At 37.9% G+C, this 25,056-nt stretch overlaps 1 protein-coding gene and 1 pseudogene across 2 annotated transcripts in view; one reads left to right on the top strand and one right to left on the bottom strand.

Moving 5' to 3' along the window:
• Window positions 1-3,273: 3,273 nt before the first annotated feature.
• The window catches only part of USP50 (ubiquitin specific peptidase 50), a gene marked incomplete at its 5' end in the record, with an annotated part of 31,266 nt that continues 9,483 nt past the window's right edge, over window positions 3,274-25,056 (top strand). Inside the window, 6 exons of the mRNA XM_082649538.1 lie at window positions 3,274-3,326; window positions 4,903-5,097; window positions 5,336-5,531; window positions 7,166-7,375; window positions 8,631-8,773; window positions 12,069-12,201. Coding sequence (XP_082505664.1) covers window positions 3,274-3,326; window positions 4,903-5,097; window positions 5,336-5,531; window positions 7,166-7,375; window positions 8,631-8,773; window positions 12,069-12,201 — 930 coding nt within the window. The remainder of the gene's footprint in view (window positions 3,327-4,902; window positions 5,098-5,335; window positions 5,532-7,165; window positions 7,376-8,630; window positions 8,774-12,068; window positions 12,202-25,056) is intronic.
• Window positions 22,174-23,098, bottom strand: LOC309818500 (acyl-coenzyme A thioesterase 9, mitochondrial-like; annotated as a pseudogene). The gene has a single exon. The product of its transcript is annotated as an acyl-coenzyme A thioesterase 9, mitochondrial-like (transcript).

Genomic DNA, 25,056 nt, shown 5'->3' with positions numbered 1-25,056 from the left:
TGATAATTAATCCAGCTAAGCAACATTGATTAATGTGTGAAAGTTTGATGAAGAATGGACCATTTACACTGTCTCTAAGTCCTCCCCACAAAATACTGATTACAAAAAGGAAAAGTAACTACATTGGAGAAATCTGGAAGGCCCCACTTTATCTGAGTGATTGGAGTTAACATTGCCAGTGCTGGGACAGATCAAATTGTGTTGCACCTAATATGATGCAGTAAGAACACAGCATCACTTCTGTGATATTTGTATTACAAATGCATGAAGTGAATCTGATCATGAGGAAACATCAGACAAACCCAAATTAAGGAGTATTCTTCAAAATAACTGGCCAGTAATCTTCAAAAAAGGGCCAAGTTCTTGAAAGTCAAGGAGATATATAAGAACTTTCAGGTTGAAGGATCCCAGAGAGATGTGATAACAAAATGCAATATGTGATCTCAGCTAAGCCATGCCCGGACTCCGACCTACAGAAACTGAGATAATATTGTAAATGGGTGTTGTTTTAAACCACTAAGTTTTTGGTAATTTGTTACACAGCATGGAACACTAATCCATGGGTGATCTTAGTCATGCACATAGATACAAAAATCTTGAACAAAAGATTAGCAAATAGAATCCAGCAATTCATGAAAATGATGCTATATCACAAGTAAGATAGGTTTCTCTGAGAAATAGAATATGGGTTTAATATGTGACCATCATCAATAGTTAACCATGATAACAGAATAAAGAAGATAGAATCTCATGATTACCTCAAAAGATACAGAAAAACCTGATCACATTCACAATCTATTCATGGTTACAACTCTCAAAAAAAAAAAACAACTATGCCTTTAGTAAGCATCACACTTAATGGTGAATTATACAAAGCTTTTCCTCAGTTCAGGAATGAGCTATGGATACCTACTATCCCACTTGTATTCAATGTTTTACTAGAGGTGCTAGCTAGTTCAAAAGATAAAAAATAAAAAGCATAAGAAATTGGAAAGGAAATAATCCAAAGAACCTAAATAAAAATTAGACTTAAGTTTATAAAGGTTCCTGGATACAAGATCAACATATGAATATGAATTGTATTTTTACCTCCCAGCATCAAATTAAAATGAAATTTTAGCAAGACTATATTGATTAGGAGAAACTGAAGGTCTTGGGAGAACTTCACTGACAAAAGGAGCAGGATGATAGGATTCACGTCCTCCAGAATCACCACTGTGGTGACTTCAAGAAACTCCTCTGTAAATAGGCTGCAAAGATCAAATAGCTGCAAGAGTTAGCACCTCTAGTTGCCAGGATCCCTTATCCTGGTGTCAAAAAGTGATTATTCTTAATGTCTTTGTGTAGCCTGAGTATAAATATATAAATTTAAATGTATATGTATAAGCATTTGGACACACTATAGGCAAACTCTTAAGCACCTTGCTTTTTGACTTACCAGTACTGTACCTTGGAGATAAATCCAAATTACAAATATGTCTACTACATTCTCATTTTTTAAACTTTTTAGTTTGAGATTATTTCAAACTTACAGAAGGATTTCAGGAAGAGGATAAAGAACTCCAATATACCCTCACTCGGATTCGCCAATTGCAGTCATTTGGGCTGCATCTGCTTCATATTTGCTTTATCACTCCTTCTTCCCTCCTTTCCTCATGTGTGTCTGTGTCTGTGTGTGTTTTCCTGATCCATTTGAAAGCAGGTTGCATAAATCATGCCCCTTTATCCCTAAATCCTTCAGTGTGTATTTCTTAAAAACGACATTATCTTTAATAAACAGAATACAGTTTTATAAAATTCAGATATAAAACTATTCTTATATAATCCATATTCAGATTTCATCAGTTGTCCCAATAATGTCCTTTTATACTATTTTTTTTCCTGACCAAGGATCCCACCCAGGACTGAGTATTTGTCTTGTTTCTCTAGTTTCTTTTTAATCTGAAATAATTCTCAGCCTTTTTTCTTTCCTGACATTGACAATTTTGAAGAGTTTTTTCCTTTTGTTACCTCATTCATTTTACTAGATGGAGAGCTGAGAAAAGATGAATTGGCCCTAATGGCTCTTTCTTTACCTATTCTCTACAGATTCTAAGTTAGCTCAGAGGAAGAACATGTTGGTATTAGCTCCGGAACTCCAGAGGCTCCCCCTTTCTAACAAGGCCACTTCCTCGACCAGGTTGCCATCACTGCTATTGGTCACATGTATTCTCTGACCCCTTTTCATCTAGACAGAGCATTGGGTAGGGGTTCTTTGCAGGGGTTGGGGGGTCCCTCTCTATTGAAGTGCTTTCTTTTTTTTTTAACATCTTTATTGGAGTATAATTGCTTTACAATGGTGTGTTAGTTTCTGCTGTATAACAAAGTGAATCAGCTATATGTATACATATATTTCCATATCTCTTCCCTCTTGCGCCTCCGTATCCCACCCCTCTAGGTGGTCACAAAGCACTGAGCTGATCTCCGTGTGCTATGTGGCTGAAGTGCTTGCTTGCTTTTTTTTTTTTTTTTGAAGTGCTTTCTTAAGCACAGTTCTCTGTGAAGAAAATGAGAGCTCAGGAGCTCATGTGTGCTTTGCTATTTCTCAACTTATAACTTCTTCTTTGATGAATAATTTTATTTGCCCAGTGTGGCATTAGGGGTGTGTGTGTGTGTGTGTGTGTGTGTGTGTGTGTGTGTGTATACCTCTTTTGCACTATAATTGATTGACTGTGAAGGGAAATACTCCAGTCTATCCCAATGCTATGCATTTTGGGAAGCAGCAAAAGCCATCTGCCTCTTTCCCCGGTGTGAGACACAGTCCCTCAAAGTCCCTGGAGTGGTGTGGTCACTGGGAAGCTGGATGAGTGCCCTAAGGGGGCAGAGTTGCCATAGTGTCCACTGATGTGGAGGCAAATCTTCTGTGTATGTGTTTGTGTGTGTCTGTAATATATATATACAAGAGAAACTTGGAAAGATGAAGAGAGGTTGTATGTTCAGTTAATTCTCTGATATCTAATCTTTTAAGTTTTAAAGCAACCAAGTAACAGTATCTCAGGCAGCATTCTAGAATTTTGAAGTGTAATGTAAAGGATTGTGATGTATGGGAAATCCAAGTTGGAAGGTACCTGAAGTACAGATGAAATCAGTTTGCAGCTACTGAAAGTAGGAAGGAACATGTAAGTTGTTTATTACAAACAAGAAGAACCAAAGTAACAGGCTTGGAGAAATGAAGTTAAAAGGATTAGATGTAGCTCCTGAATAGAAGTGAAAGACCAACGTCGTTTCACTAAAATGGCTTCACAACAGCCTTTCACTGCAGATGACTTCGGTATCTACTGTGTCCTGTGAGCCTCTGTCTACTACGGTTTTCTAGATAAGTTTAGCTGGGCTGGGGTGGGGTGCGGGGAAGCCATGCTTAAAGGGGTCATGAGGTACATGCCGAATTTTGAATGGATTCCTCAGGGTTGACCCATTGGAGGTCTCCCAAAGGGAAGGGATGGGAAGATGTTATTTAATATCTAGCCAATAGTTATTCCTAAAGAGTGACAGCCCAGGGCCTCCTGTGACATTGGTAAATAAAAGGGGAAATGTCCCTCCGTGTAAAAGCGAGCACTTTTCAAACTGGCAGAATTGTAAGTAGAGGTACTGACATGAGGTAGCTGTCTCCTGGAGTCCCAATTTTAGATACTACGTGGAAAGAAAACCTAAAAGGATGAAGATATTGGGCTGCCTGGTGCAGTAGCCAAATTACAAAAGGAAGCTCTGTGTGGAAAGAAGAGGACCCTCTCCTCTGTGCAGGTCTGGTTGATCCACATGGACACACGAATTCCGTAGCTACTGTTAAGGACATCCTGGATCAGTCATTTCTTTAAAGAAATTTTTTTAGGTTACCATTAACTATGTAATCTGTGCCTCGTTCCTTGCATTGTTTAATCCTCACAATCCAACAATCCTATAAGGCAGGTAACACTATTCCTGTTTTATAGATGAGAAACAGACATGAGTCCCAGATCATGTAGCTGGTAAGTGACCATCAAAATTTAAACTAAATGCTCTTTCTCTCCCCCTCTCTATGTATGTGTGTGTGTTTATATATGTATGTATTATATATACATATATAACATACACACATATGTATGTGCTCTTAATATATGTATATATTCTCTTAATATGTGTATATATTATGCTCTCAAATGTATATATGGCATATATATGTATATACACACACATATATACTCCTAATATTTGATATATAAATCCAAATAACTCTTGACAGACAGATGATGGGTAGGTAGATACATAGATAGATAGATATCCCTTCTCTCTGTGTGCCACTGTACATGCCTTAGTATATTACCGTGGGCAAATGACGAAACCATTTATTTACACATGATATCTCACCTGTAAAACAGGATTTAAAAATAACTGTACCTACCCCATAGAATTGTTGAAAGAATTAAATGGGAAAGTTCATGTTAAGTACTTAACATAGTGTCAGGTCAATACAAGATAGCTATTGTTATTAACTACTATCTATTATTATTATTACTGGTAATAATAATTAAATTACTTGCCCAGCAAAAAAGGAAATACTTTGGTATTTAGAGAGGAAGTCAGCATTTTAGCAAAGCAATTCTAGGTCTCTGAAAGGCCAATTTTTTCTGTCCTCTTGCTTTGGTTTAAGGAAGAAACTTTATCTCTGCTTATTTGGCCGCAGGCACTGTTCAAAGAGTCCCAAACAAAGTAATGCAATTTTAGACTCCAAGTCCGAATACTTCTGTCTTTAATAGGGAATGTATTTGGTGGAAGTCTTATGAAGGACTCTTCTTTGTGTCATTAGGTTGAGATGGCCTTATTTCATTTGTACGTATTTTGTTTCCTCAAAATGCTGTCCTTTCTTTCCATGTGGCACCAACACAGCACAGAGTGCACAGATCACTATGACCCCTTTCCAGTTAATGAGGCTGATGAGAACCAGCCCCATTTCCAGGGAGTGACTGGTCTGCAGAACCTGGGCAACACATGCTACATGAATGCCATCTTACAGTGTCTCTGCAGCATCTCACCGCTGGTGGAATACTTTCTCTCTGGAAAGTACATTACCGCTCTTCAAAAGTAAGACAATTTGCCATCCCTGCAGCCGGGCCCTCACCCCTGCTCTCCAAGGTGCGGTTAGGGAAGGGACCCTCTGGAGTCCCTATGAAGGGCTAAACCAGTTAGGAGAGGCTGCAGTGCCCCAGATCCCATTTCTAGGGTGAGTAAAATGGGAAGGTCAACCAAGAAATGAATGAAGCTTTGTTTGGGGTCTGATGCCACATAATTAGCCGGAATCATTTCCCTTCCTTCTTCCAAGGGATTGCAGTGAGGTTGCCACTGCTTTTGCCTACGTGATGACAGACATGTGGCTTGGAGACTCTGACTGTGTCTCACCAGAAATATTTTGGTCAGCTTTTGGCAAACTCTACCCAGCATTTATGAAAAAGACGCAGCAAGATGCTCAGGAATTCTTGATTTATGTCCTGAATGAACTTCATGAAACTCTGAAAAAGGTAAGTAGAATTAATGGCCTTGAAATAGACCTTTAGCTCTATCAGCAACTTTCACTTTTCATTCTTTTATTTGTTCAGTCAGTATTGCCTACTCTGTGCTGAGCACAGGTGCTGGGGTCACTATGGGGAACATTCAAGTTAGTATTTGAATGGGCCTGTATTTCCCAAACTTAGCTGTTTATCGGAATCACCTGGGGAGATTTTATGGCACAGCTTCTTAGGCCCTTTGGTGTTATTGAATTAGAATGTCTGGGTTGTCTTCTGGGAAAACTCACTTGGGATTTCCAGTAATCAGCAGGTGTGGGGACCACTGGTCTAGTTCCCTTTGCAGTAACATCTGCATTGACTATTTTTTAGAGTGAAAATTACATTTTTTTATAAAAATATATTCCTCATGAGGTATAATATATAAAATTTACAACTTAAAACAAGTGTTCTTTGTAGCTACAAACTCGAGGAAATATTAAGCTTGGTGTAAGGTGAAAGGACAGATCTGTAAACTGCAGTTTCATCTTTATACTAAATGTGCCTAACCTGAGTTCTTCACTGGATTAGGACATACATTTAATAAAACATGAAATTGCCAGTTACTAAGGAGGTTGCCTTTATTTATAAGACTTAATACCTTCAGCCTTGATCTGAGACCCACACTCTCCAAAGATATGCCCTAGATTTTATGCAGTGTCTTTGTGCTGCTGTTAGCTTACCTCATAGCCAGGAGACACTTATCATGAAAGACCACAAACTATTACTGTTAATCCCTCTCATCTGCAATCCTCAGCTCCATTTTTAATTTTTACTGAGATATTCACAGCAGCACTTTTTTTAGCCAGAGGGGAGGGTGATGGTCAGTAAAAATCACTGAGGTCCTCATCTGCAGCCAGTCTGAAATAAATAGCGTTCTGGTTCTCAAGGTTAAACTTGGAGTTAGAGGCATCAAACTACTGTCAGGTGGAAGACACGGGCAGGTGGGTGTGATGAAAGAAGCAGCCAAAGCGGAGCCTTGTGCACAGTTCCAAAGCGTAGCTGACTGTGGAGCTAAAGCACCTTCAGAATGTATATTCTGCTGAGGCTGTAGAATCACCAGTCAGGGTATGCTCCCGGAAATACTGTTCCTGAGCATCAACTAGATTCAAATCAGGCTACAAGGCTAGTGAAATTGGGCTGCCCTTGGAGTTTAAGATTTGCTCTTTAAAAAATTCTTTTCTAACAATAAAAGAAGAGACTAAGGAACGTAACCTGAAGGGACTGGAGGAGAGATCCAATTCCTTTATCTTACCTATAGATCAGCTTGCATGACCAGAAGCTAGTTTGCAGCTTACCCTCTGCCCAGGAAAAACTACCTGCAGGACCCTATATCACATTATCATTTACTGTCAGTTTATGGCGCCATGGATATATGTTTTACCAGGGTTAGGGTGTCCTCGTTCCTCAGATTCACTTAAAGAGGCAAATAACTGAATTATCAGAAATCACACATATTATATGCTCTTAAGAAGATCTTATTCTGTTTATTTTCTGAATCCAAAACTAAGTGGTTTTGGGTAGCATTCTGTTAGAAAAATCAGGTCATTCTATTAAAAATATTTTGAGAACCAGTAGGTGATTTGGGGTGAATTTGTTCCTTTATTCAGTACCACCGAAGAAGATCATATGAAAAAAGATCTATTCCGAGATCCTGCAGGAAGATGATTGCCACCGAGTCCTCCATCATCACCCGGCTGTTTGAAGGGCAGCTCAATTATAGCATCATATGTTTAAAGTGTGAGAACTGTACCTACAAGAATGAAGTCTTCACCGTCCTCTCCCTCCCCATTCCATCCAAATACGAGTGCTCTCTTCAGGTAGGGATTCTTACTCCATGAGACTTCTTTTGTCTTTCTCTGCCCCAACCCTGGGTTTTCCCGAGGCTGTTTCCTACATTTTCTAGTATGAGGGGAGCTACTTTATAACTTAAAAAAATTGGAAACCCGTGATGAGAACGTTTTGTAGAAAAGTGACATACAGCCAAAAGTTACTATGAATTCAGATGTATCTCTAAATGTGCTCAGTGAAAGAGCCTCACTGTAAAACTGGAAAGATGGGTGGGCTTTATTCAGTCCATTGAGATGGCTTGGCGCATATAGGGAATTTATACTTATAAAAATGTTATGGCCCTTTCTCATCCCAGAGGTCTGTAGGTACATATTAGGAAATGACTTTGACTCTTATTCTTGAGCTCTTATGTTTTGGACAAAAGCTGAGGCATCTGGGGAGAAGATAGAATGGAATAGTGCCTTAGTTTACCTCTCGAGTTTTCTTTACCATAATACCAAAAGTTAATCTGTAAGCGGAGGAGTGGTGGGAGTCGGGGGCAGGGGTGGGTGGAAGGTGGCAGTAAAAGCCAGGGAACTGTGAGGAGGGAGGGAGCAATAAGTTTCCTTGCAGGAAAACACACATTTATATTTTTCTTCTTAAATTGCTAAAAGTCTTGAAATACCAGAGTTAGAGAAAATAATCCTACTACTTATTCAGAACTGGGCTTTGTTCTCAGATCAAACTGCTAAACACTACTGAAGATGAATTCCAAAGCCTCTAAGTGAGGTGCTGGCAATCTGTGCTCGTCTTCCTCTTTAGGTTAATGGTTTGCAGAGCGGGGAGCCTGGCTGGTTGAGGATGTCTCCTGTGGGCATGAGATCTAATTCTCTCTGTTCTGCTATCTTTATTATGGGCCACCCCCAAATACAGGGATACGGTCATTTTTCAGTCCCCAGATCATTTTTCTGATGAGATGAATAACTTAAAGTAGCTGCCTGACTTGGTTAGTGGAAATTGCATAGTTGGTATTATTCTGAAACAAACCAGAAATGTTAAAATGCTGATTCAGAGATTAGAAATGAGATGGACATTTGGATCTATTTCAATAACTCAGTGAGAAGGCAGCACCTCCTTTGCCAGGTGGACTATATCCAAGCTGCAGCTTGCGGCGCTGGCATCTCTTGGACTTGGAGAAAAGCACAGAGAATTACATTTCCGCAGCTCTTTCAGAGTTCTAATATAGACAGGACCCCAGGTTGAAGTGGATTCAGTTTGGTCACCAAATGCTTCTTCCCTCAACAGGACTGTCTCCAGTGTTTTTTTCAACAAGACACACTGGCCTGGGACAACCAAATTTACTGTTCCTTTTGCGAAACCAAGCAAGAAACAGCTGTGAAGGCCAATATTTCTAAAGCACCAAAAATAATTGTCTTTCACTTAAAAAGGTATGGATTTTAACATTTTGTGAGAAGATTTTTTGAACAGCTTTATGATGATATAATTCACATACCATGCAATTCACCTATTTAAGTGTACAATTCAATGGTGTTGAGTATATTACATTAATTTTTTAAAATCTGTGGTAAAATATATGTAACAAAACTTGCCACTTTAAGTATATAATTTCACTGGCATTAATTACATTCACAATATTGTGCATCGATTTTCCAAAACTTTTTCATCACCCTCAACAGAAACTCTGGAATCATTAAGCAATAACTCCCCATTCCTCTTCCCTCCCAGCCCCTGGTAACCTCCAGTCTACTTTCTGTGTCTATAAATTTGCCTGTTCTGATGCTTCATATAAGTGTAGTCACACACCATTTGTCTTTTTTGCTGGCCTATTTCACTTAGCATGTTTCCAAGATTCATCCTTGTTGTGACGTGTACCAGAAGTTCATTCCTTTTTATAGCTGAATAATACTCTATCGTATGTATGTACATCATATTTTGTTTGTCTATTCAACTGTTGATGGACATTTGGCACTCACTTTGAGTGCTTTTAAAAAATAAATTTCCTATAAAGATGTTATAAAATAAATAAATAAATTCCCTAGCTCCACCCTTGGGGATTCTGTTCGCACAGGTCTGAGGTGGAATCTAAGAATCACTATTTAAAATTTTAACACCCCCCCCCCCACCGCGCTCACTTATTATTTTTATTTTTTTTGTTTTTGTTTTTGTGGTCCGCAGGCCTCTCACTGTTGTGGCCTCTCCCGTTGCGGAGCACAGGCTCCGGACGCGCAGGCTCAGCGGCCATGGCTCACGGGCCCAACCGCTCCGCGGCATGTGGGATCTTCCCGGACCGGGGCACGAACCCGTGTCCCCTGCATCGGCAGGCGGACTCTCAACCACTGCGCCACCAGGGAAACCCTATTTTTTAATTTATTTTTGGCAGCATTGGGTCTTAGTTGCTGTGTGGGCTTTCTCTAGTTGTGGGGCGTGGGTTGCGGTGTGCAGGCTTATTGTGGTGGCTTCTCTTGCTGCCGAGCACGGGCTCTAGGGCACACGGGCTTCGGTAGTTGTGGCTCGCGGGCTCTAGAGCACAGGCTCAGTAGTTGTGGAGCGTGGGCTTACTTGGTCTGCGGCATATTCCCGGGCCAGGGCTCGAACCCGTGTCCCCTGCATTGGCGGGCAGATTCTTAACCACTGCGCCACCAGGGAAGTCCCAGTTTTTATTTTTAAAAGTTACAAATCTACAGAAAATTTGAAAAGGTATATAATGAATACCCATATACCCTAGAATCTTCATTAGTTGGGGCCACTTTGCCACATTTCCTTTTGTTCTTCCTGTCTGTCTGTTTCTCCCGCCAGCCCTCCCTTCCATTTTATTAGCTGAACTGTCTAAAGTAAGATGCAAACACCATGGCATTTCATGCTTAAATACTTCAGCAGGTATCACCTGAGAATAGGACTTTCTTCTACATAATCACACCATTATCATATAGCCCAAGAAATTTAACAATAATTTTATATCACCCAAGATACTGTCCATATCTAAATTCCCCCATCCCCAAAATATCTTTCATAACTTTTCTTCCAATCTAGCATCCAGTCAAGGGTCATACATTGCATTTGGCTGTCTCTTTAGTCTCTTTTAATCTAGAAGACTCCTTCCCTCTTTTTTCATATTTAAACAATTTTTTCTCATTTTGAGTTTGTTTAGATTATGTCACCCATCCTGGATTTGTCTAATTGTTTCCCCATAGTTAGATTTAGGCTAAACTTTTTTTTTTTTTTAGCAAGAATTTGCCATAGCTGATGTTATGGACTTGTCATTACATTACATCAGGAGGCAGATAATAAAAGTTTGTCCCACTACTGGTAATGTTAATTTGATCACTTAGTTAAGGTGGTGACTATACGATCTCACCATTTAAAGGTATAGTAGTTTTCCCCTCTGTAACTAGTATCACTCTGGACTCGTGGATATTTTTAAACTTAATTGGTTTAATATGCATTACTATTATCATTCTCCTCCATGCTCAAATTGTTCAAAGTTGGCCAGTGGGATCCCCTTCAAGCCAGCTCCTGTGACCCCATTAGTTAATTTAAGTTTACTTACATATATAAAATGTATCCTTCTTTTATATAGTTCTATGAATTTTGACAAATGTAATGTAACCATCACTGCCAACAGAGATTCTTTCCATCACCCCAAAAAGTTTTCTCATGTTCCTTTATAATCAATTCCTTCGCCCACCCTCAGCCCCTAGAAACTTCTGATCTGATTTCCATGTTTATTGCCTTTTCCTGAATGTCGTATGTTATACCAGATATGGCCTTTTGAGTTTGGCTTCTTTCACTTAGCACAATGAGATTAACCCATGTTGTGGAATGTAGTCATGGTTCCTTCCTTTTGATTGCTGTGTAGTATACTCTTTTATGAATGTACCAAAATTGTTGATCCATTCACTAGTTGATGAACATTTGAGTTGTTTCCAGCTTGGGGCAGATATGAATACAGCTGCTATAAATTTTGCGTATAGGTTTCTGTGTGGATATAAGTCTTTGTTTCTTCTGAGACGATACCTAGGCATGGGATTGCTGGGTCATATGATATGATAGTCCCTTAGTTTTTGCAAACAAGGTTTCTTGCTTTCTGGCACAAGAATATCTCAGCCTCACCCAGTAATTTCCCTTCCCCTGACCTAAACCAGCTGTTTTTCCAAAATGAACATAATTTATTCTTTAAAAAGCTCTGGGGTGATTCTGATATGAACTCAGATTTGGGAATTGCTGATCTGTATAACACATAGAGAATGTGACAAGATTTTCACAAAATTTTATCTTATTAAAGATATATTAAAACCTCCAAGTTGGAAAACAGGACACTGCGAAGACAGTGTGTGCTGAAATCAACATACGGAAAAGCTGAGTCAGCTTGGTTAGAGTGAACAGCATCAGATGGAGGGAAGACTTCTGGAAGTTATCAATGTGATTTCTACTCCCCCCGATGCTGAGCTTGGCTTTATCCCTTTCTTTTTCTCCCGCTGGATTGACTCTACCCTGTCTCACTCCCTGACTCAGGCTCTTGGCCCACTTCAGCCTCAGTTTTGGCTGTGGAGATTCAAATATACATAGATAAGAAAAAAATAATTTATGTATAAGTCTACACCAAATAATCTTTCCAAGAAATTACTTTTAACTATACTTAGAACTTGTGAAGGTATGTGGACTTCATTCATGAGTGGTTCACAAACTTACTTTCTATTTTACACATTTATTTTATCTCTGCAGGTTTGACATTCTGGGTACAATGAAAACGAAACTGAGGACAGATATTCATTACCCGCTCACTAACTTGGACCTTACTCCTTACATTTGTCCAATTTTTCGGAAACATCCTAAATATAACCTCTGTGCAGTGGTGGTGAGTAAAATACTGAAACTATTTAAAGTAACACAGGTTTAAAGAAAACTGTAGAATTATCTGTTTGAATGACTACTACTTCTATCTCTCCCTGACTTCTCCTATACTGCCCTTTTTAAAACAAAATATAGAGCCTGAAAACTCCCTGCTTTGACCTTGAACAGTAGAGCAGTGAAAGGATACATCAAAGAATACAATGTCCTCTATGCTGCCTCCCCACTGTCCCTCTACTCTATAATACTACAGAGTATTTATTTATTAGTATTTATACTAATAAATAATACTATAACAATAGTAGAGACAGGCTATTTCAGATCTAGGGACATTTGTGAGCTGTGCTCTGGGGGCAGCAGAAGTCGGTTCCAGTAGCTTTATGTTGAATAATCATGAGCCCCTCTATGGTGAAAGCCCCAAACACTAGGTACACGGTAGTCATAGACTCACTACCTGTGTGCGTCAGTCCTAAGGAAACTCTGGGGGTTCCCTTTGGCTCTAAATCAACTGTCATCATTGAGGATTCCCTGAAGGAAAGAAAGCATGGAGTATAATTCAGACCAAATCATCTAGAACTTCCCACAACATCAACCACCCCAAGCAACAGGACATTTTCTGGGTTTCTGTTCTGGATCACAGTGTTAAAGATCTGCTTCAGAACATTCAGATTTCAGTTGAACCTGGAGGTCCAGTTGTGTCCAATGTCAGATGGGCGGGGCTCCCACTGGAGCCCAGTATGATTCACCAGAGCCCTCCAGTGTACTGAAGTCTAATTTCCCTTTTGGGCTTATCACTGAATTAATATAAAATGTTGATCCCACTGGTCTTTCTCTTTAACATCTCTCAGAACCATACTTCAAACTTAAAAAAAAATCCTTCTTTACTTTTTCCTTTTTACTTCAAACCTTCACATTCTCCTTTCTAATTTATCCTGCCCTTAAATATGATTTTCCTTCTCTCACTCGCCAATTTGGAAATCTAGAGTGACATCCTCTTCCCTATCATAATAAACTCTAATGTGAATTCCAAAATGATATGCCCCCCCATATTTTACTGTTTTAACATCTCATTATAAGTGTTTCTGCTTCAAAAAAAAATCCAAAAGCAGAATTTATAAAAAATTACGTGGTAATTATCTACAGTTACATAAAAAGAGTCACCCAAGCTTCCTATAAATTCTTAATCCTTTTAGTGTTTAAATTATTTGTTAACTGAAGGGTAAAAATTGGTTTTGAAAGAGAAATATATCTAGAATTTTCTGCAACTTGATGATTGATCAGAAACAAGAACTAAGCATCTTAGAAACTACGATGTATGGTCATAGGGAAAGGCCAGCCATAGCTCGGTTACTCAAGGTGTCGTCCCCAGGAGACACCTGTTAGAAATAAGGAATCTCAGGCTCCACCCCACATTTACTGACTAGAAACTTGCATTTTATCAAGATCCCCATGTGATTTGAATGCATATGGAAGTTTGAGAAGTACTCAGACCAGAAGAGAAGGATTACCTCCACACCACCCTTAACAGAGATTTATCCAGCTTTTGAATAAGCCCTTAAAGAGCTTCCTGCTTTATAAGGAAGGCTCTTTATCTGCCAGATTTGTTTGATTTATTTTACAAACATATAGTGCTTGCTATGTACCAAGCACTCTCCCAAGCACTTTATGAATAATCAATCATTTAATCCTTATGTAGCCCTGTGAAGTGTAGGCACTATTATTATCCCCATCTTACAGAATGGGAAACAGGAACAGAGGTTAAATAATCTGCTCCAATCTACTGCCTACAAAGGGCAGAGCCAGGACCTGAAGCCAGGCAGGCTGGCTCCAAACAGTCCTGCTCGCACTGCCATGTTATGCTGCCTCTGACTGTTAACTTGTCTCTCTGTATGGGGCACAAATCTACCTTCGTCCTTGTAACTCCTTCCATTTGTCCTAATTCTGTCCTCTGAGGTAGTAATAGTAATATGTGCGTGGTTTTTGGTTAACAAATGCTTGTACATATGTGTTAGTTAAACAGAACACATTCTTCTTTCTTATACATGATGACCGTTCAAATATTTGAAAATAGTGATCATACACCAACAGTGTTTACCTCCTTCAACCCGTTTCAGATGATTGGTTTCTAGAAAAACTTTTTAAAATTATGAAATATTTCAGGCACAGAAAACAGAATGCAGTAAGTGTGCACACAGATGTTAAGAATAGAATATTGTAGAAAAAATCAAGCCCCTGTGTATCTTTAACAACCTCACTCCCCCCCTTCTCTGTCCTGAATTTGGAGGGAATTATACCCATGCATTCTTTCGTATGTGTCTATACTATACTTTCATACTTTTATCACACATGTGTGATATAGTGTGTTTTGCGTGTTTTATAAATCTAGTATCATTAACTGTACATCTCCTTCTGTAACTTTTTTCCTCAGCATTATTTTTATGATATTAATCCATACTGATATATTAGCTTTAGTGCATACATTTACCTGCATTTACTAATTCGTTGTGTCTATTTATTTATCATTTCTCCTGTTGCTGGATAGTTAGGTTGTTTCCAGCATTCTGCTCCTACAACTTTGTATAATGCATTGTCATGTGCTAACACATGAAACTATATATACGTGTGTGTGTGTGTTCTCCCAGATCACATTTTGAAGATAACTGACCTGAATCTCTCCTTTAATCTATTAACATAAAACACTTAATTTCTTTTTTCTTTGCTAAAAATGTTTTCACATTTTTTGTATCTATTTTCACAGTCGAGAAACTAACGTAACTTTCTCATACTGTTCTTTTCTGGTTTTGTCTTGAGGATCAGCCTGTTTCTAGCCTCATAAAATAAGCTGGCCATTCTTTTCTATTCTTTGGCACAGTCTGCAGAAGATAAAAATAACTTGTTTTTTGAAAGGCTGGTAGAATTAAACAAAAAACCTATCTGGTCCTGAAATTTTTATTCTTGGTGGGTGGATTTTAAAATATTTGCTCAATTTGCTTTAGCCAGGATGAGACTATTTCAGGAGTTTCTGTTTCTTCATTTTTGAAAAAATAAACTTTTTATTGAGATAAAACATACATATAGAAGAATGCAAGCCATGAATGTAAAACTCAATAAATTTTTGTAAAGGTAACCTGCCCATGTAACCAGAAAACTGTTCAAGTAGAATATTACCAGCACCCTAACTGCCCTTGTGCCCCCTTCTAGTCCAGGAGACCACTGGCTGCTGACAGAATAGGTTTTGCCAGCTCTTGTGCTTTATAGAAATGGAATCATACTGTGTGTACTCTTTTGTGCCTGGCTTCTTTTACTCAAAATTATGCAACATTCATTCATATTGTTGCATGTATTGTAGTTTGTTCCTTCTCATTGCTGTATAGTATTACACTGTGTGAAAATACCACAAATTGCTCTACCCAAAGATCATGAAGACACTTACCTATTCTATCTTATAAAAGCTTTCTTTTACTTTAGCATGGTTTAAAAAATTATATTGAAAACTTCCAACTTTTTACATTTTCAAATTTATTGGCAGAAAATTGCTCACATTATACTCTTGACATTTTAATATCTCTATTGAATTCTCAGTTCTCCCTTTATTGTTAATATTATCTGTGTCTAATCTGTTTTTTCTTGGTCAGTCTTGCCAAAGTTTATCTATTTTGTTATCTGAAAGAACAAGCTTGTGGTTTTGTTGATTCTTTATTCCGTTGTGTTCTATTTCATTAATTTCTGGTCTTTATTTCCCTTCTTATACTTTCTTTGAGTTTCCATCAACATGTTATTTAGAGGTGCATTTGAAAAATTCCAAACATAATTTTATTTAGTCATCTTTTTGTTACTAATTGCTAACTTAACTGCATTCTTATCAGAAAATATGGTCCAAATGTTATCTATTCTTGGTACGTGTTGATACTCACTTTGTGTCATAGTTTTGTGTGTGCTTGAAAAGAATTTTTAAATTAGGTTCAGGGTTCCATATGTCCGTTAAATATAATGCATTAATTGTGTTGTTTGAATATATACTCTTAATAAGTTTTAGTTTGCTTTAACAAGATTAATAACTGAAAGATATATGATAAAAAAAGACTGTGATTTTGCCAAAATTTTCCAGTAATTGTCATAATTTGAAGCTATGTGTGCAATTTTATATCTTTGTAGTGAATTATTCCTTTTATCATGGTAGGGGAATCTTTTATACTTAGCCATACCTTTTCACTTAAAGTCTTGTCTAGTTTGATATTGAAAAAACTATTCCAGCTTTCTTTTGGATGATATTATTTGTTCTTTTTCTGTCCTTTTCTTTCTTTTCTTTTGTTTTCTTCCAGTTTTATTGAGATATAATTGACATACAGCATTGTATAAGATGTACAGCATAATTATTTAACCATGAAATTATCACAGTAAGTTTAATGAACATCCATCATCTCATTTAAATACAAAATTAAAGAAATAGAAGAAAAGTTTTCCTTGTGATGAGAACTCCTAGGATTTATTCATAACAACTTTCATATATGACATACAACAGTGTTAATTATATTTATGTTGTACATTTCATCCCTGGTACTTATTTATCTTATAACTGGAAGTTTGTACCTTTTGACCACCTTTCTCCAATTCCTCCTTCACCCACCCCCCCGCCTCTGGTAACTACAAATCTGGTTTCTTTTTCTATGAGTTTGTTTGTTTGTTTTTCAAGTATAATTGACTTAAAACAATATGTTAGTTCTTGTCACACAACAGAGTGATTTGATAGTTCTATACATTTCAAAATGATTACAGTAAGTCTAGTTATGCTATATCACTACACAAAGATATTATATAGTTATTGACTATATTCCCCTTGTGACTCATTTGTTTGCAACTGAACAAATTTCATCCTTGTGACTCATTTGTTTGCAACTGAAAGTTTGTACCTCTTAATTTCCCTCACGTCTATTTTTCCTTCGCCTATGCCTCTCTCTTCTGGAAACTACTTGTTTGCTCTCTGTAGCTATAACTCTGTTTCTGTTTTGTTTGTTCATTTGTTTTATTTTTCATATTCCACATATAAGTGAAATTGTGTAGTATTTGTCTTTCGCGGGCTGACTTATTTCACTTAGCATACTACCCGCTAGGTCCAACCATGTTGTCACAAATGGCAAGATTTCATTCTTTTTTTTTTTTATGGCTGACTAGTATTCGATTGTGTATATATGCCACACATCTTCTCTCCATTAATCTATTGATGGGCACTTGGGTTGCTTCCATATCTTGGCTATTATAAATAATGCTGCAATGAACATAAGGGTGTATGTATTTTTTCAAATTAGTGTTTTGGTTTTCTTTGGATATATGCCCAGGAGTGGAATTGCTGGATCATATGGTAGTTCTATTTTTAATTTTTGGAGGAATTTTCATAGTGTTTTCCATAGTGGCTGCACCAACTTACATTTCCACCAACAGTGTACTAGGGTTCCCTTTTCTTCACATTCTCACCAACACTTTATTTTTTTTAATAATAGCCATTCTAACAGGTGTGAAGTGATGTCTCATTGTGGTTTTGATGTCCATTTCTCTGATGACTAGTGATATTGAGCATTTTTTCATGTACCTGTTGGCCATCTGTGTGTCTTCCTTGGAAAAAATTTGATTCAGCTCCTCTGCCCATTTTTTATTTTATTTTATTTTTATTTATTTATTTTTTGCGGTATGCGGGCCTCTCACTGTTGTGGCCTCTCCCGTTGTGGAGCACAGGCTCCAACACGCAGGCTCAGTGGCCATGGCTCACAGGCCCAGCCACTCTGCAGCATGTGGGATCTTCCCAGACCAGGGCACGAACCCATGTCCCCTGCATCGGCAGGCGGACTCTCAACCACTGCGCCACCAGGGAAGCCCCTGCCCATTTTTTAATAGGGTTTTTGTTTTTTGGATGTTGAGTTGTATGGGTTACTTATTATTTTGGATATTAACCCCTTATCTGATATATCATTTGCAAATATCTTCTCTCATTTAGTAGGCAGCCTTTTTGTTTTGTTGATAGCTTGCTTCACTGTCCAAAAGCTTTTTAGTTTGATGTAGTCCCATTTGTTTATTTTTGCTTTTGTTTCCCTTGCCTGAGGAGATATATGCAAAAAAAATATTACTAAGAGCAATGTCAAAGAGCATACTGCCTATGTTTTCTTCTAGAAGTTTTCTGGTTTCAGAAACTTAACATCTTTAATCCATTTGAATTCATTCTTGTGCATGTTGTGAGAGAGTAATCTAGTCTGATTTTTTTGCATGTAGCTATCCACTTTTCCAACACCATTTCTCTAAGAGGCTGTCTTTTCCCCATTGTGTATTCTTGTCTCCTTGTCATAGATTAATTGACCATGTAAATGTGGGTTCATTTCTGGGCTCTCTATTCTGTTCCACTGATCCATGTGTCTGTTTTTGTGTTAATTTCTCTTTCTGATAGTTTGTTGTTAGTGTACAGAAATGCAGTAGGTTCTGTATATTAATTTTGTATCCTGCAACTTTACCAAATTCATTGATGAGTTCTAGTAGTTCTTTGATGGGATCTTAGGATTTTCTTTTTTTAATGCTATTTATTAAAAAATTTTTATTGGAGTAAGTTGATTGTTGTGTTAGTTTCTGCTGTACAGCAAAGTGAATCAGTTATACATATACATATATAGACCCTTTTTTTAAGCTTCTTTGCCCATATAGGTCATTACAGAGTATTGAGTAGAGTTCCCTGTGCTATACATACAGTAGGTCCTTATTAGTTATCTATTTTATATATAGTAGTGTGTATATGTCAATCCCAAACTCCCAATTTATGCCCCTCTCCTTACCCCCCGGTAACCATAAGTTTGTTTTCTACATCTGTAATTCTATTTTTTTTGTAGATAAGTTCATTTGTACCCTTTTTTTGGTTTCCACATATAAGCGATATCATATGATATTTGTCTTTCTGTCTGACTTCACTTATTATGACAATCTCTAGGTCCATCCATGCTGCTGCAAATGGCATTATTTCATTCTTTTTTATGACTGAGTAATATTCCATTGTATATGTGTACCACATCTTTATCCATTCCTCTGTTGATGGACATTTAAGTTGCTTCCACGTCCTGGTTATTGTAAATAGTGCTGCAATGAGCAATGGGGTGCATGTGTCTTTTCAAATTATGGCTTTCTCCAGATATATGCCCAGGAATGGGATTGCTGGATCATACAGTAGCTTTATTTTTAGTTTTTAAAGGAACCTCCATACTGTTCTCCATAGTGGCTGTACCAATTAACATTCCTACCAACAGTGTATGAGGGTTCCCTTTTCTCCACATCCTCTCCACCATTTATTGTTTGTAGATATTTTGATGATGGCCATCTGACCAGTGTGAGGTGATACCTCATTGTAGTTTTGATTTCTCTAATAGTGATTTTGAGCATCTTTCTCATGTGCTTTTAGGCCATATGTATGTCTTCTTTGGAGAAATGTGTATTTAGATCTTACACCCATTTATTGTTCAGTTGTTTCTTTTTTTGATATTGAGCTGCATGAGCTGTTAGTATATTTTGGAGATTAATTCCTTGTCAGTTGCTACGTTTGCAAATATTTTCTCCCATTCTGAGAGTTGTCTTTTTGTTTTGTTTATGGTTTCCTTTGCTGTTCAAAAGATTTTAATGTTATGTAGGTCCCATTTGTTTATTTTTGTTTTTATTTGTATTACTCTAGGAGGTGTATCAAAAAAGATCTTGCTGCAATTTATGTCAAAGAGTGTTCTTCCTATGTTTTGCTCTAAGAGTTTGATGGTGTCTGATCTTACATTTAGGTCTTTAATCCATTTTGAGTTTATTTTTGTGTGTGGTGTTAAGGAGCATTCTAATTTCATTCTTTTACATGTAGCTGTCCAATTTTCCCAGCACCACTTATTGAAGAGACTGTCTTTTCTCCAGTGTACTTTGTTGCCTCCTTTGTCATAGATTAGGTAACCATAGGTGCATGGGTTTATCTCTGGACTTTCTATCCTGTTCCACTGATCCATATTTCTGTTTTTGTGTCAGTACCAACTGTTTTGATGAATGTAGCTTTGTAGTATAGTCTGAAGTCAGGGAGCCTGATTCTTCCAGCTCCATTTTTCTTTCTCAAGATTGCTTTGGCTATTCATGGTCTTTTGTGTTTCCATACAAATTGTAAAATTATTGTTCTAATTATGTGAAAAATACCATTGGTAATTTGATAGGGATTGCATGGAATCTGTAGATTGCTTTGGCTAGTATAGTCATTTTCACAATATTGATTCTTCCAATCCAAGAGTATGGTATATCTCTCCATCTGGTTGTGTCATCTTTTATTTCTTTCATCAGTATCTTATAGTTTTCTGAGTACAGGTCGTTTGCCTCCTTAGGTAGGTTTATTCCTTGGTATTTTATTCTCTTTTTTTTGGTATTTTATTCTTTTTGATGCAATGGTAAATGAGATTGTTTCTGGAATTTCTCTTTCTAATCTTTTGGTTTGCTATTATTTTGTTGAGGATTTTTACGTCTCTGTTCATCAGTGATATTGTCCTTTAATTTTTTTGTGTGTGATATCTTTGTCTGTTTTTGGTATCAGGGTGATGGTGGCCTCATAGAATGAGCTTGGGAGTGTTTCTTTTAATGTGTTAAGAGATTTCTGTGTATTAATTTTGTATCCTGTAACTTTACCAAATTCATTTATGAGCTCTAGTAGTTTTCTGGCAGCATCTTTAAGATTTGCTATGCATAGTATCATGTCATCTGCAAATAGTGACAGTTTTACTTCTTCTTTTCCAACTTGGATTCCTTTTATTTCTTTTTCTTCTCTGCTTGCCATGGCTAGGACTTCCAAGAGTATGTTGAATAATAGTGGTGAGAGTGGACATCCTTGTCTTCTTCCTGATCTTAGAGGAAATGCTTTCAATTTTTCACCATTGAGAATGATGTTTGCTGTAGGTTTGTCATATATTGCCTTTATTATATTGAGGAAGTTTCCCTCTATGCCCACTTACTGGAGAGTTTTTTTTTTTTTATCATAAATGGGTGTTGAATTTTGTTGAGCGCTTTTTCTTCATCTGTTGAAATAATCATATGGTTTTTATTATTCAATTTATTAATATGTGTATCACATTGACTGATCTGCATAAATTGAAGAATCCTTGCATCTCTGGGATAAATCCCACTTGATCATGTTGTATGATCCTCTTAATGTGTTGTTGGATTCAGTTTGCTATTATTTTGTTGAGAATTTTTGTGTCTATGTTCATCAGTGATATTGGTCTTTAATTTTTCTTTTTTTTGTGTTATCTTTGTGTGGTTTTGGTACCAGGGTGATGGTGGCCTCATAGAATGAGCTTGGGAGTGTTCCTTCTTCTGCAACTTTTTGGAAGAGTTTCAGAAGGGTAGATGTTAACTGTCCTCTAAATGTTTGATAGAATTCACCTGTGAAGCCATCTAGTCCTGGACTTTTGTTTGATGGAAGATTTTTAATCACAGTTTCAATTGCAGTACTTGTCATTGGTCTGTTCATATTTTCTATTTCTTGCTGGTTCAGTCTTGAAAGGTTGTCCTTTCTAAGAATTTGTCCATTTCTCCTAGGCTGTCCATTTTATTGGTGTATAGTTGCTTGTAGTAGTCTCTTATGATCCTTTGTACTTCTTTTTTTTTTTTTTTTGGCTGTGAAAAGTCTTAGTTGTGGCACTTGGGATCTTAGTTGCTGCACGTGGGATCTTTAGTTGTGGCATGCGGGATCTTTTAGTTGTGGCATGCAGGCTCATAGCTGCACCACGAGGGCTTCTTATTTGCGGCATTCAGACATCTTAGTTGCAGCACGCGGACTCTTAGTTGTGGCATGCATGCGGGATCTAATTCCCAGACCAGGGATCAAACCCAGGCCCCCTGCATTGGGAGCATGGAGTCTTACCCAGTGAACCACCAGGTAAGTCCCATGATCCTTTGTATTTCTGTGGTGTCAGTTGTAACTTCTTTTTCATTTGTGATTTTATTGATTTGGGCCCTCTCTCTTTTTTCCCTTGATGACTCTCTCTAAAGGTTTCTCCATCCATACTGCATTAGGAGGCAAAACCCAACTTCAAAAACTTATAGTCTTTGGATTCAGCATGTTAAGAAACATCTCATATATGGTTGTCCTCTCCTCAGCAGTGGGAGCCATTTTCAGTAATGACATGGAGCTGAAGGTGACCCTTCTCCCCTTGTTCAATTCTCCTTGTCTAAAGAGCTCTTCTTCCTCTGGGCTTTCAAGGGTGAGTGGATTTACAAATGCCCACCCTTTGTTTTCAGAATCACGGGCCACCATTACAAATGTCACATCCAAAACGGGAAAATTCACTGTGGTGTAACTGGAACATACGCATCCTCACTTCCATGGACGTCTTCCCAACCCAACTAACATGGCCACTGAACTTGATGTCCTGTTCTGGGCGTAATTAAGCTCTTCTTACACATATCAATCCTGTCCACCAGAGCTGTAACTATTGATAAAGGAGACATCTTAGCTGAATGATTTTTGTTGTGCATGTAGCAAATAAGTACTCCTAAGCTGTCAAGATCCTCAAGAATCCTGCCAAACCTTACAGTGTTTTGAACAGTCAAATATTTCTCTTGTAATTCAGGCTGACTGCCCAAAGGTAAGAGAACTTCAATGTAACTGTCTTTCATTCTCCTTAGGTGGCAGTCCTTTCTGTGACTTAGCCAAAAAAACTATTAAGTAATTTTCTTTCCTCCATTGCTTTCACGTGGTCTCTCCAGTTTGTGGATGCTCCTACTATCTCCTGCAACTTATCTGGAATTTCATGAATGTGGAAGCCTCTCTGTTTCTTGGGATTCTGAGATCCTTGAGTCAGTTCTCTGATGGGAGCAAGGAGCCCTTTACTCAGCGTACAAAGCTGCAGCACTGCCCGCCTCATCACGCCTGCCTGCCGCCACGCACATGACCACAGACCTGGGCTCTGCGTGCCGGTCGGTGGAGGGAAGTTGAGGCAATGGATGGCAGGAGAGGGAGAAGGATAGCAGGCACCAGACTGGACCTTGCTCACCAGGACCGCACCCTTGCAGTGTGGCCACGGGAGGGGGCAGGGGCAGGCTAGATTTACCAGAATCTTTACCAACCTTCTTGCAAACTAATCTCTCTTATATATTACTTTTTCATTTGTATTCAATTTTATTTATTTGTGTAGGACATATTTCAGTAGACTTTTCAACAAGGGTCTCTTATCCTGAAGTCTCCCAAGTCTTTGACTGAAAAAGTCTTTAGTTTACTTTGATTCTTGAATAATTTAACTAGAGACCAAATTCTAGATGACTTTCTTTTATCATTCTGAAACAATTTTATTATTTCTGTTTATAAGGCTGCCATGGAGTTCTACCATCATTTTATTCTTTTGTAGGTAATCTTTTTTTCTTGTTGCTTTAAAAACTTTTCTCTTTGTATTTGTTGTCTTGCAGTATTATTTTTATTTATCCTTGGTTCACTGTATTTCCTAAATTTGAAGATTCATGCCTTTCATTAATCATTTCTAGTCATTATCACTTTCAATACTGTTTTGCTCCTATATTCTCTAGAACTTCTACAAGGCATATACTGAATGTTCTCATTCAACTTTATTTATTTATTTATGTATTTATTTATGGCTGCATTGGGTCTTTGTTGCTGTGCGCAGGCTTTCTCTAGTTGCGGCGAGTGGGGGATACTCTTTGTTGCGCTGTGTAGGCTTCTCATTGTGGTGGCTTCTCTTGTTGTGGAGCACAGGCTCTAGGCATGCAGGCTTCAGTAGTTGTGGCTTGTGGGCTCTGGAGTGCAGGCTTAGTAGCTGTGGCACACGGGCTTAGTTGCTCTGCAGCATGTGGGATCTTCCGGGACCAGGGCTTGAACCCATGTCACCTGCACTGCCAGGCGGATTCTTAACCACTGTGCCACCAGGGAAGTCTCTCATTCAGCGTCTCGTTGCTACTACACTCAGGGTAATTTCCTGTTTTGTTTCTATAGTTTATTCATTCTCTCTTCAATTCTATGTACTATTTACTCACTACATTAAATTTTTAATTTCAAGTATTTATCATTTCTGAAAGTTCTTTTTAGGTTTTCAGTTTGCTTCCTTTTCTTAAATGTCTATATACTCTCTGTATAGTCTCTATTACCTAAAGTCCTTGGAGTTTTTTTTGTTCTTATTTATTTATTTATTTTTTACATCTTTATTGGAGTATAATTGCTTTACAATGGTGTGTTAGTTTCTGCTTTATAACAAAGTGAATCAGTTATGCATATACGTATGTTCCCATATCTCTTCCCTCTTGCATCTCCCTCCCTCCCACCCTCCCTATCCCACCCCTCTAGGTGGTCACAAAGCACCGAGCTGATCTCCCTGTGCTATGCAGCTACTTCCCACTAGCTATCTATTTTATGTTTGGTAGTGTATATATGTCCATGCCACTCTCTCGCTTTGTCACAGCTTACCCTTCCCCCTCCCCATATCTTCAAGTACATTCTCTAGTAGGTCTGTGTCTTTATTCCTGTCTTACCCCAAGGTTCTTCATGAAAATTTTTTTCTTAAATTCCATATATATGTGTTAGCATACGGTATTTGTATTTCTCTTTCTAACTTACTTCACTCTGTATGACAGACTCTAGGTCCATCCACCTCATTACAAATAGCTCAATTTCGTTTCTTTTTATGGCTGAGTAATATTTCATTGTATATATGTGCCACATCTTCTTTATCCATTCATCCGATGATGGACATGTAGGTTGTTTCCATCTCTGGGCTATTGCAAATAGAGCTGCAATGAACATTTTGGTACATGACTCTTTTTGAATTATGGTTTTCTCAGGGTATATGCCCGGTAGTGGGATTTCTGGGTCATATGG

This window comes from Grampus griseus, assembly GCF_964374135.1.
Source record: "Grampus griseus genome assembly, chromosome: 2".
NCBI classification, from domain to species: domain Eukaryota; kingdom Metazoa; phylum Chordata; class Mammalia; order Artiodactyla; family Delphinidae; genus Grampus; species Grampus griseus.
The sequence above is the reverse complement of the archived record's forward strand: the minus strand, read 5'-3'. Positions and strand labels throughout refer to the sequence as shown.